General features: G+C 50.0%; 1 protein-coding gene across 1 annotated transcript in view; it reads right to left on the bottom strand.

Moving 5' to 3' along the window:
* Positions 1-12,968, bottom strand: part of SLC6A11 (solute carrier family 6 member 11) — a 122,986-nt gene that overhangs the window by 54,787 nt on the left and 55,231 nt on the right. The window contains exon 6 of the mRNA XM_055557868.1: positions 6,320-6,454. Within this exon, the coding sequence (XP_055413843.1) occupies positions 6,320-6,454 (135 nt within the window). The remainder of the gene's footprint in view (positions 1-6,319; positions 6,455-12,968) is intronic.

Below are 12,968 nucleotides of genomic sequence, written 5' to 3'. Positions count from 1 at the left end.
CTCTGGTGGGAACTGTCCTTCCTTTCTTCGTTCATTCATTCAAAATAGATTTACTGAGCAAGTATGGTCCTGCAGGCACTGGTGATCTAACAGTGACTGTAACAGGTCAATCCCTGCCCTCATGGACCCTACACTGTCACGCGTGGCAGACAGTGATACACAATGAATAAAGTCTGAATGTTGGCAAGTGCCACAGAGAAGTCAGAGCCGGAAAGGTGGGTGGGATGTGCGGGGGGGTGGGAGGGAGCGGCAGTTTGAAACCAGGCGGGCGGGAAGCCCTCAGGGACACGACAGCCCTGCAGACCTGGAGACCACGTCCATGGCTCTCTCGACACCACAGTGTCCCATGACGAAGGCATTCTCCCAGCTCCCAGCACTCAGCTCTTCACCTGTTTTCCATTTCTGGAGTTCTTTCTGCTGCCTCACTAGCTTAGGAGAGAGGAGAAGGGGACTGCTGTGAACACCCCCCCTACCCCCGCCCAGCCCCACAATCAGTTTTCATGGAGAATCCCTGCTCAAGCTGAGGGGCCAGGAGGGCCCCTCAAAGGGAACTGTCCCTTGTTAAAGGCCCTGAGAGCTGGTGTCCAGAGCTTTGCATCAGTCAGGCTCCCTGTGTCCTTTTGCAAACGTAAATGACACAGCAAATAGGCATGTCTGAGCCCCTTGTAAGTGGGAAGGAAGGGGGGCTGGGCCGGATCTGGAATTAACGGAGATCCTGGACCCTGTAGAGGCTGCATCTGAACTCCTTGTCACCCTGGCTGGGATGCTGGCAGAAGAGCATCCCCATGGGGCAGGAAGACACCCTGGGGACCCCCCTTCTGTGCGTCACTGCCTCCCCTCCCCTGTTGACCCGCACAGGCACTGCCCCTCCCACCACAGGCCCCAGACTTTAGGGAACGCCAAACATGTCTGCAGAAAAGTGACGCTCTGACAGTGAGGTGCAGCCCCCCAGTTATCACTGGAGCCCTGGGACAGGGCTGGCTGCAGCAGGCTGCAGAAGAGACCAGGCGACTTGGGGTTCTGTCCAACGCCTGCAGCCTCAGCCATCAGCATCCCCCAAGCCCCCACCCAGCGAGCCTCTGGGTACAAGAGCAGGAAAGTGATGGCAAGAGTGCAGCCACTACCTATCCCCTGGGATGGATGTAGACAAGGCTGATCGGTCCCTGGCTTTGGCAAAAGCATGGTTATCAGTAACAAGCTGCCCCATTCTCCTCAACAGACAGAAAGGAAGGAGGAGGCTGTGATCTTGCCTGATCCCACATCCCTCTTTTCACAGGGAGAGGAACTCGGGTGAGGAGGGGAGACTCTGCTCTCTTGCACCACACGGTGGGACCCCTGCAGGGAAGGGGGTCTTGCTCATTCTATACACTGAGTGTCTGACACATGTGCTCGTATTGGGTTCAGGGCTTGGTTCAGTGTGAGCAAGGCCTGTGGGCAAGGCCTCTTTCCACAGCATGGATAAGCCCCAGGGAACAGGCAGAATGGTGACCTTTTCTAGACTTGTAAGTAGCCAGTGAAATCAGTAAGCGGAGTTCTTCCATGATGTACTTTGTCAACACGGGTTTCACTTTTTCCAAGGATAATCCCTTATTGCCACAATGTTGATTTACTTTAAACAATGACAAAAAATATGTATCAACTGGTAATTAAACCCATCCAGACTGTTTTGTGGAGAAAGCAATGGCAACCCACTGCATTACTCTTGCCTGGGAAATCCCATGGACGGAGGAGCCTGGTAGGCTACAGTCCATGGGGTCGCTTAGAGTCGGACACGACTGAGTGAACTTACTTTCACTTTTCACGTTCATTCACTGGAGAAGGAAATGGCAATCCACTCCAGTGTTCTTGCCTGGAGAATCCCAGGGATGGGGGAGCCTGGTAGGCTGCAGTCCATGGGGTCGCACAGAGTTGGACACGACTGAAGTGACTTAGCAGCAGCAGCAGCAGCAGACTGTTTTGGCCTTTCCCAATTTGAGGGGTTGGGGTGGGAGGGGAGGATATTAAAATAGTTTTAAGAAATGAAAAAAAAAATAGTGCCCTTGGCTTCTTCATGGTCTGGAGCATGTACCCAGTTGTAACTGGGTGGTACGGATACTCACCTCCTTTCATTTAGGAGTTGACCTGCCCAGAACCCAGGGACTCTGGGCTCTAAGTCCTCATTGGGTTGCTCAGTTGCTGTGTGGCCACAGGCAAGTGTCCCAGCCTCTCTGACCTGAGTCTCTGCCTGCCAAGTGGATGCTCTAGCTAGGACCCTGTGACTCTGCTGCCCTGCTCATGGGCTGCCCTCTCTGGGCACGAGGAGACAAGCTTTGCATGGTGCATCCATCTTCAAAGGTGGAGGAATTGTCGAAATCTTCACATACACTCAGCGTGCCTGTACACTCCACTGCCCACCTTTCAGCCCCCAAAGCAGATAGAGAGTTGGTTCAGGGCTGCTCCCATCTCCCTTTCCAGCCATGCCGAGCCCTTCCTGCAACACACCCAGCTTTCAAAAACACTAGCTACATGGAGTGCTGTTTGCCTTTCCCTGTGGGGTCATTATCCTTATCTATGCACCAGACAATCAGCGATGACTATTGCTTTTTGGTGGAGCTACACACATGGCAGTGTGGGAGAAGACTCTCCAGAGTCCCTCGGACAGCAAGGAGATCAAACCCGTCAATCCTAAAGGAAATCAACCCTGAAGATTTGTTGGAAGGACTGACGCTGAAGCTCCAATACTTTGGCCACCTGACTCATTGGAAAAGACTCTGATGCTGGGAAAGACTGAAGGTGGGAGGAGAAGGGGACGACAAGAGGATTGAGATGGTTGGATGGCATCACCGACTCGATGGACATGACTTTGAGCAAACTCTAGGGATAGTACAGGACAGAGAAACCTGGCATGCTGCAGTCCACAGGGTCACAAAGAGTTGGACGTGACTTAGTGACTGAATGACAACACAACAACAGCAAACATATCCATGTCTTGGCCAATACTGATACAGAAACAACAATTATTACAGCTCACAGATCTGGTGAGCTGGAGGTTTTTAGACTTCTTGCTAAAGCAACAAAACATTTCTTTAAAAGCCAAAATAGCTCTGGCTCTTACATTCATTCAGCAAACATTTATTGAGCTACTGTGTAACAGGAGCTTCTACGTCTTGCTAATCCCTTTCCACCGAATGCAGGATGGTAAGGGTGGGAGGTCTTGGGACCCTTGATAAAGGGAGTCACATGGTTTCTGCTTCCACTACTCAATTCTATCTTTGATTCTTGCCTTTCGAGAGCCACAGACGATATGTAAAAAAATAATAGTACCATGGCCAATGCTCCAGTAAGACCTTATTTATATAAATGGGCGGAGGGCTGAATTTGACCAGAAGGTCATAGTTTGCCAACCCACACTCATAGAAAACTCAGGGCTCTCCAAGTCTATTTTGAAAACCATTGAGTGAATTCAGCCTTTCATGTCATCTGTGGGGAACTGAGGCCTAGAAGGAGAAAGGAGAAGGAACTTGTCCAAGGTCACTCAGGACCAGAGGAAGAACCCAAGCCCTGACTCCCAGCTCCATCACTCCAAGTGGTCACGCTCCACAGAACAGCCTTGCAGGTGAGTGCTGGCTGGAGACCCAGACACTTTATTAAAGGAAGAGCTGGTAGGTAACTGGGATGATTAGGGTAGATGGTCTGAACAGGGAACCGCCTGGCCTCGCCTTTGTTCTTCGGCCTGTGGGCATGCATGTGTCTGTGTGTGCACATGTGTCCACGTGCAGGGCTCCAAGGCCGGGAGAGACTGAGGGCGGGAGGAGAAGGGGCAACAGAGGGTGAGATGGCTGGATGGCATCACCAACTCAGAGGACATGAGTTTGAGTAAACTCCGGGAGATAGTGGAGGTCAGGGAAGCCTGGCGTGCTGCAGCCCGTGGGGTCGCAGAGAGTCAGACACGACTTAGCAACTGAACAACACTAAGACTGTAGGTATCACAGTCGGTTTTTCACAAACTTTTCTGATCATCAGGGTGGTCACTGAAGCCTGTTAATAATATAGACACCCATGTGCCATCTCAGCCCCGCAACAATGCATCTCAATGTGTGCCCAGGTGTCTCGGGGATCAGCCAGGTTTGGAAGCTCTGGGAGATGCTTGGGACCAGCTGACCCTGAGGACCAGGAGAAGGAAGCCAGTGAGCAGAGGAGAGAACAGGATGGCCGTTCCTGGGTCAAGGCAGAATTCATGGACATAACAAAAATACACAGACCGGTGATTTTGGAAATCTGTTTTCCAAAACTGCTTCTTCAACTGAGCCCTTGGCATCAGAGGTTGGAGTTGGAGAGGCCAACCGTCAGGAGCTCATTTCCTTCTTCCTAGGGATTCTGCCTGCAACTCAGGTGGCTGCTGTCAGCAGCCTGGTGGGGTCTGAGCCTCGGGGCCCTCACGGTGTGGCAAACTGAGACAGAAATGAACACACAGGCCCGTGCCACCACCCGCTTTAATCCACCATAATGAGCTATACCTGAGCTGCACAGACCAGGCCTCTCAAACATTCCCACTCCTACCTTCCTAACAGGGGGCAGCCTCAGCCGAGACCACAGGCATGACATCTGTGAAATGAAAATATCTCCTGCCATATTAACAAACAAGAAATGGCACAGCCATCAGAGATTTCTGGCCTCCAAATGTGAATGAGGGCTCCCCAAACTGCAACCCAGCAGATGCTGCCACCCCTCAAGGTGACTGCTGAGGCGCTGGGGGAAATGCAAGAAGCAAGGTGAGGAAGGGGACAGGATTGTCCCTAAACAGCTGAGGTGTATAGGAAAGGAATGAATTCAGTGAGCCTAGAGACTTGCATCTTCCCATATATAGAATGCTAAATTCTTTAACTTGATATATGAGCTTTGCTGTTCAGACCACCTGCTCCCTTTGTTGCAAACTTGTAGATAGCTTGACTTCCCCTCCTGTCTCCTTGGAGCAGTTTTGTCAGAGCTACTGAGATGCTGGTCTTTCCAGGCTTGGAGTCCTAAACATTCCCACCAAATAAAGTAACTCTCTACTTTCAGGTCATGACTATATTCTTTATTCGGCACATCTCTTGCAAGCTTTGTAATCAGCTGAACACAGATTCTACACTCTACTCTGTAATCCGTGTTTGTTTTCACAGAAAAACGAGCGCCTCCTCACCCACTGGGATATCTGTGAGTATGTTATTTCACATGTTGGAGCTGCCAGGGGGCCCTCAAATAACACTGAGACCTGGGACCCCCCCACCCAGAGAGTTTGCTTTCATTGCTCTGGGTTGTGCTCTGGGAATTGGGATTTTCTAAAGCTCCCCAGGGCTTTCTAACAAGTGGTGGGGGTTGTTAGGGGACAGCATCCCCTAAGATGCTGTCTTCATCTCTTATCTAACACCCTCAGGCACACACACCACCCCTGCCCACCTGGAGATGCTTCAGCATAAACAGTTCCACCCAGGATTCAGAATGGCTGATGCCTTTCCAAAGACAACTAACAGCTTGGCCAGTTTCTGAGAGAAACTGGGTCTTGGCGATTTTCTTTGCGGGGGGTTTGCTCACGGGTCACTGGTTATTTTCTTTCTGTGAGCAAACCCCCTGCAAAGAAAATCACCAAGACCCAGTTTCTCTCAGAGAACCATGGCTGCAGAGATCTGTGTTCTCAGGTGGGGGGAAAAGTATATTTTAATTTTTACTGGCCTCTAACTGAGCAATTCCTTCGATTATGAATGCAGGCAATAGACCACCGTCCAAGCAGCAGTATGCATACGTGTGCTCAGTCGCTCAGCTGTGTCCAACTATCTGCAACCCTAAAGACTGTAGCCTGCCAGGCTCCTCTGTCCATGGAATCCTCCAGGCAAGAATACTAGAGTGGGTTATCATGCCCTTCAACAGGAGATTTTCCTGACCTAGGGAATGAACCTGGGTCTCCTGCATTATAGGTGGATTCTCTACTGTCTGAGGCACTAGGGAAGCCCTGTTAGCAGTAGAAATGCCAGATATTTTCATATCATGGTATAGATATCTCCAAATACCATTTATGCTCATCACTGCTTTGAAATCATGGAAATTATTCATCATATGCTGGATCTTGCTACACTGTGCTGTGCTAAGTCGCTTGCTACTTGACCGTGTCACAAAATCTGTCTTTTCTCATGTTTTGGTGATTGTATTTCAATATATCTGATTCCCCGTTTTATGCATTGAGAAGCATTATTCTGAAAAGGAGGCCACAGACCTTCCAACTACTCGACAGGGCCACTAAGCCTCCATGGAGAAGCTTCTGTGGAGGTGGCAGGTGGCTGTGAACGGAGCCAGCAACTCTTACCTGTGGGTCAGAGAGCCGGGAAAGGTCGGGGTACAGGTAGAACTTGACGCCTTCGGAGGCCCCGGGCAACGTGACCCCTCGGATCAGGAGGATCAGCAGCATGACATAGGGGAACGTCGCGGTGACATACACCACCTGCCAGGAGAGGAGGGCAAGGGTCAAGAAGGGGTGATGATGATGGGCAACACAGTAGCCGCCCCCCCAAATTCTCGCCGGCAGCAAAGGGCTGCCCAGTGCAGCAGCAAGAGCTCTAACATATGTGTTCTCCCCTCAAGGCCAGATCTTGCAGTGAGCATCTACTGAGAGCCCATGGGTGGTGCTGGATCAGTGGTCCTCTCCAATCTTCTTCTGACCGGCACCAAAGAAATATATACATACAATACCACAACCCATACACACGAAGAGCCAAGACAGGAAGTTTTGCAGACTCATGCTCATCTCACATATGTGATGTACTCTAAGACTTCCTATCAGCTGGTTCCATTTGAAAAAAAAAAACAAAACTGGTCATGATCCTTTAAATTCACATCTCAATTTACCAATGGGTCAAGACACACGTTTTTGAAAATCACTGCTCTTAACAGAAAATCAAGTTTTCTTAGCCAAAGACAGGACAGAAGAAGATAGAATAAAACAGAAGGGAATGGGAAGGGGAGAGGAGGCTGGGGAGCTGTTAGGGAGCTGTTTTCCTGGAATCACTCCAGCATGGTCCACCTGAAAGGAGGAGACTGATGAGCCTGATTGGCCCCTGCAGCCCAAGGATTCTGTGCAAAAATCAAGGCACGGAAAGAGACAGAATCTTCCCCAAGCTTCCTTGAGCAAGAGCAGCTTCGAAGGAAATGGCCACAGGGTGATGGATCTCGGGAGTTCCTGTCTGCCCGGGGTGCCCTTGGGACTCAGTACCTGCTCCTAGTCACGTTCGTCCTCCTGCACATCCTCTCCTCCAATCACTTGGCTCCTCTATTTAGAGCAGCAACTTGTTAACCTCTGGGGGCCGCAGACACTTCAGAGACTCTCCTGACAACTGTGGACAGACTCCCCCTCTCCGTTCACAGATCACGCACACCAGCTTTTGGATGGCCCAGAGGCTCCGATTCCTAGGTAAAGGACCTACGTATGATCTTAATCCCTCCGTCACTCTGGAGCCTCTCACCCCTTTGCAAGGCAGGGTTTCTTCTACCAGTGGCTCAGGCCTTCACGCTACTCATTTATTTACAATATTTACTTACTCATCTCTCTACTCACTCACACCCACCCCCAACACTCCTATGAATGGAACACTGAGCTAGACTTCTGGATTAAGTGGGGGGTGGTCACAGAATGCAGGTTTCTGTTCAAGAGGCTTCCCCACTGGTAAAAAAAAAGAAAAGACAGACGTGTATGTAGGTAGATACAGCATCCACTGTGTAACTGGGGGAACACAGAGGATGGTGGAGCACAGAGAAGTGAGTAGCTAACCTCAGGGACAGGCAGGGAGGGCTTCTCCGAGGAGGTGATCCAGCTGTTGACCCATAAAGGATGAAGAGGAGTTTCAGGACACAGGAAACTTGCAGAAAAGGAAGAAGGAACAAATAAAATCCTACTGCATGCTGGACACTTTACACATGACGGCAGAAATGGCTATGTTTATTCACCACTTCCACACGCCAGTCATTCATTCTTCAGATAGGTAGGCTTATCCTCTTATTAGATATGAAGAAGATATCTAGCATCCTAGACGCTAACTCAGGATGGCCCAGCTAAGGAATAGCTGATGTGGATTTAGAAGGAGGCCTGTGGTAAAGGTCATGTGATCAACCATTGGGCTGTGTATGTGACTCTCACGACAGCAATGCGAATTCAGTGTTATTTCCCCCATTTTTAGAGATGTGACTCTCAGAGAAGTCGAGTCATTTGATTGGTAATTTTAACTCAGTCCTCAAAAATAAAAAAATAAGAACCACGCGGGGGTGGTGTCCATGGGTCCCGCCACTGAGACAACCTGGAAGGCTGGATAACCTCTTCCAGACACTGTCCCCAGCCTGCGGTGACCACGCCACCCTCAGGCCACCCACAGTCCTGCCCCGCAGATTCTGGCATCCGTGTTCAATCCACACGCCATGTAATCAATGCGAACAATCTCTTGCCATCACAAATGTAATCCAGAGAAGGTAAACGCAAGTTAAATATATAACGAGAGACCAGCAGTCATTATTAGTAGTATAATAAAACACCCCAGGTTGCACTAGGGGTAAAGAATCGGCCTTCCAATGCAGAAGACACAGGTTTGATCCCTGGGTCAGAAAGATCCCCTGGAGAAGGGAATGGCAACCCCCTACAGTATTCTTGCCTGAAAAATCCCATGGACAGAGGAGTCTGGTGGACTAGTCATAGGGCTGTATACATACTACGTACATAATAGTAATATTAATAATAAATTGGAGACCAATCAGCAAAAAGTGTTGCTAAGAGTGAGAGCTAAGAGTGCTATAGAATCTCCACCTCCCTTAGCACAATCTATTATAGATCTTCAACATTTCAGGTAAAAGCTTGATTCTCCTGCCTTCAAAATGAAGGCCCCCTAGTCAACTAGCTTATGTCTATGAAGCTGGGGAGGCTAAACTCTATTGCTTTCATTGTATAATTTCCACTTCTGCTTCTGCTATATGGTGGAAGATTAATTATCCAGAATGCCTAGGACCCGATTAATGATATTTCTGGAGTTTAACTCTCAATGCTCACTAAATCAGGGGGGAAGAAGTGTTACTATGTGAAACGTAAGAACAAAGGAAAATCATAGACATTTGTCCTTCAATCTGTGGGACCATCTTGGTGTGACTTGACATTCTGCTTATTCTCTGCCTGGTCTGTAGTGAGTGGACTGGGCCAATGGTGTGTCATTAGGTGTCATGTATAACCTGGCCGCACACATGTCTGCAGTGTCCTGGAAGCACACAGAGCAGACAGTCAGCACAGGGGCACGATTTATGAAGTGGCTGATCATTATTCTGAAGCAATTCCAATGTTCAGAGTCCTAAATGGATGCTCTGCTTCCACACGACATTTAGGAGAACTCTACTCCCTCCACTGGTACCCACACCCTCCTTTTCAACATTCATTTTGTAAAACCGTAAGGGAAATAAAACATTCAGGTACGGTGCCCAAAGACCACGGTGTGGACAATGAGTCAGGCTGCCAGAAGGAAACCGCTGGCTGGCAGGCATTGGCGAGAACAATCCCTTTTGTAAGCCAATGTTTGAGAGCCCAGAGTCAGGGTACAAAAGGTGGTTCAGGGGCATCATTACGTAATGGACGCAAGTGGAGAGTGCTATGAAAGGTGAGATGCAGTGCTGACCCAGCTCTCCTAAAAGGCTGTCCCAGTCTGTCTCTCCCCTCAGCCATCCCAAATACGTGAACATCACCTTTAATTTCTCCCAAGAGTAGCTACAGGTTGTCCAAACAATACAGATCACGTCATCGAGAGCACACCTATAAATGGCTCACATGCGGCCACACCTTTCCCATGTCCATGCCAGATATCACTAATGGACCACCTTCCTCTGCAGCTAAGCCTGGATGCAGCCCCAGAACCCTCTGCACGGGACTCTAGGCAGCACCGCTCCCGGCTGGGACAAGACTGCTATCTGCTCCCCTTGCTCTAGCCCATTTTTCACTCATGCCTTTGTCTTCCACTGCGGATCCTTAGTTCTGGCCCCCAGAGTGGTGAGACCAGGTGTTGTGCTCAAGGAAACAACTGCCGGATGCGCGCACATGGATGAAGAACCTGGGGTCAAGAGCCCACCGCAGCAGCACAAAACCAGGGCCAGAGGCTAGAGAGACAGGTTGGAGGGTCTCAGGAAGGGCTCTGGCCTTCTCCTGGCCAAGTCAATGAGGCTGAAGCTGGGTCTCTGAGGTTCGGGAGAACGGGAGAGGCCAGTCGGGTGGGGAAGGTATGGAACCAGCTGATGATGTGGACGCAAGCACAGATCTGGTCCCCTGGGACGTGTAGGCACCTCCAGGTTGTCCCCTGGTCCTCAGGCTGGAGTCAGCCTTGTCACTTCCCTCTGCTTCCTCCGCATCTCAGCAGTAGCATCAGGTCCTGCCAACCTGACTTCCAACTGTATTCTGAAACTACAGCCCCGTCTTCATCCCTGTCATCGGGGCCCTCCATCACCCTTCTTCTCAGCCATGTGACAGCCCCATTCCGTGGCCCGAGGTTTACAAAGAAAACTCTGGCATGTGTCTTCCTGTTCCCCTGAGTCCAACCCCCAGGCACACAACCCAGGCTGTGGGATACAGAGCCGAGAGCTGGGCTCTGAGTCAGGGACCCCGCGCTCCAGTCCTGGCACTGCCCCCACTTGCCGTGCGGCTCAACCAGCCTCCACCGCCTCCCCCCCCACAGCCACTCCGCTCTCAGCTGTGCCAGGCCCCTCGCTGCTGGGGCGCAGGCCAGGCCTCCTGCAGGCCTCCCTGCCTTTTCATGCCTCCCTTTGTCCGAACGTCCACCCCCAGCTCCTGGGCCACCCACAGCGTCAGTCCTGGGTATGCCCGACTCCCCACAGCTCTGAGGGCCCCTCAAAGGCAGGGGCCCTGCCTTCCAGCTGTGATGTCCTGGTGCCATTACTGTCCACGTTAGGCAGGGTGGCCCCAGCGGTGGGTTTGAAGTTCCTTGGTCTCACGTCAGGGGCTGCCTGATTCACTAGAAACCACCCCGTGTGCCCTGTCCTCCCCCAACCCCCACCCCACCCACATCCACCCCCACTCATGCCTGCATCCTCCCAGCACTAGAGTTCTTCTCTGTCAGCTGTTTATCTTACTGTTGTGTCAGTTTAAGATTTCCAAAATGCAAGTTCCACAAAAAAAGGGGAGTTTCATCTTTTCCTTTCCCTGCTGTATCCACAGTGCCCAGGCCAGCCTATGTTTCACAAAACGAGCTCAAAAAACATCTGTGAGAGACAAATCAGCAGGCTGATACCTGAACCTGAGGTTAGATGTAGGTCTTCAGAACAGCTCCTGTGCTTTGTCCACTGGAAACACCAGATCCATATAAAATGGGGTTCAGAAAGTTGCATCGGATTTTAAGGAGCATTCATGGCTTCCCTGATGGCTGAGCAGGTAAAGAATCTGGCTGCAATTCAGGAGACACAGTAGATGAGGGTTCAGTTCCTTGGTCTGGAAGATCCCCCGGAGGAAGGCACGGCACCCCACTCCAGTGCTCTTGCCTGGAGAATCCCATGGACAGAGGAACCTGGCAGGCTACCGTCCACAGGGTCACAAAGAGTCACCGACGACTGACTGAGCAACTAAGCACGCGCGTGTGTGCACACACACACACACACAAGAATAAGGAAACCACAGTAGATATGGCTTTAAAAGATGGACCAGTTCAATGATGGAGGGCTAAGACGTCCAGGTGCAGAGTTTAGTTTCACTGTGTCTGAGGCCCTAGGATCCGTCTGGAAGAGCCAAGCAGGGCTCAGGCATTATGCTAAAGATACAGGATCTGGTTACGGACAAAAATAAGGTCCCTGACAAGGTGCTGTTTTGGCCGGCCGGTTCCTGGCCACTGTCATAGTGGTGTGGACCCGGAGAGGCGGGCGTGGGGGAAGGGGTGGTCTCAGCTGTCAGACCCCGAGGGCCTCTGAAAGGAGACTCCTGACCAAAGGACACCCTTGGATTAAGAAAGAGGTTTTTTTTTTTTTTTTTTTAAACTATTGTTTAATTTCCTTTCAGCAGGTCAAGTCCTACTGAATATAAAGGTTAGCACAATTTGTGGTAATTATACTGTATCCTGTTTTAATTGACTCTAATTGCTCATTTGCATTCCAATACTGGAATGGTGGGGTGTTTTCTCCCTACTTCCAGGACACTGCTATTTATTTCATGACGGGGAGGGAACTGTGTCATCACTGAGAATGCCATGAAAGTTCAGAAGGGCTGTCCCTTTGATGGAGTCAGCTAGAAGCATCAATCAAAAGGCACTGAGCTGGAAGGGTGGTGTAGAGGCAGGGACCCAAGACCACAGGGTCAGAAGACACAATTTGCAGGGCAGCATAGGCAAGTTACATGCCCTCTCTGGGCTGGCATTTTACCATGGACAATGAGGCAAGGGTAAACTAATCTAAAGTGCAATCACTCTTACCATCTTCCCAATTTTTTTTTTTTTTTGCTATATACATGTGTCATCTTTATGCTCTCTTGCATTAAATAAATAGTATATAATAAGAAAACTGTGATTTTTTTTCACCATAAACTGAAAATCTTTATCTCTTACCACAAACAGAAGGTAAAAGCAAAAATAAATGCAACGAAGATAAAATGTGATTAAATTCTAGCCAAAGGCTCTGAGTCTGCACTGTGTTCTCAGTTCAAAAGCAAGACTAGCAAGTGTCAGAGTTACTAAAATAGCTAAAAAGCTTACTGCACCTTTTGCCTTAAGACACATGGGCATGATGTGATGTTCTTTAATCTAGGTTCATGCATCCCTAAAATCACCCTGCAGACTGCCAGGAGAAAGAGCCCTTCCCACATCCCTGAGAAAGACAGACGATTGCTGAGGTCTATCCTAGCAACTACAGTGTTTTCTAGAACACAAGCCTTTTCAAAGGACCAGGAGGACTCCTGGGATCTCTCCGGGGTCCTGATTCTGACTTGGGCTGAACCTTCCTCG

The sequence above is a fragment of the Bubalus kerabau genome, chromosome 20 (assembly GCF_029407905.1).
Source record: "Bubalus kerabau isolate K-KA32 ecotype Philippines breed swamp buffalo chromosome 20, PCC_UOA_SB_1v2, whole genome shotgun sequence".
NCBI classification, from domain to species: Eukaryota; Metazoa; Chordata; class Mammalia; order Artiodactyla; family Bovidae; genus Bubalus; species Bubalus kerabau.
Note: the sequence above shows the minus strand (reverse complement) of the source record. Positions and strands in the feature narration are given on the sequence as shown.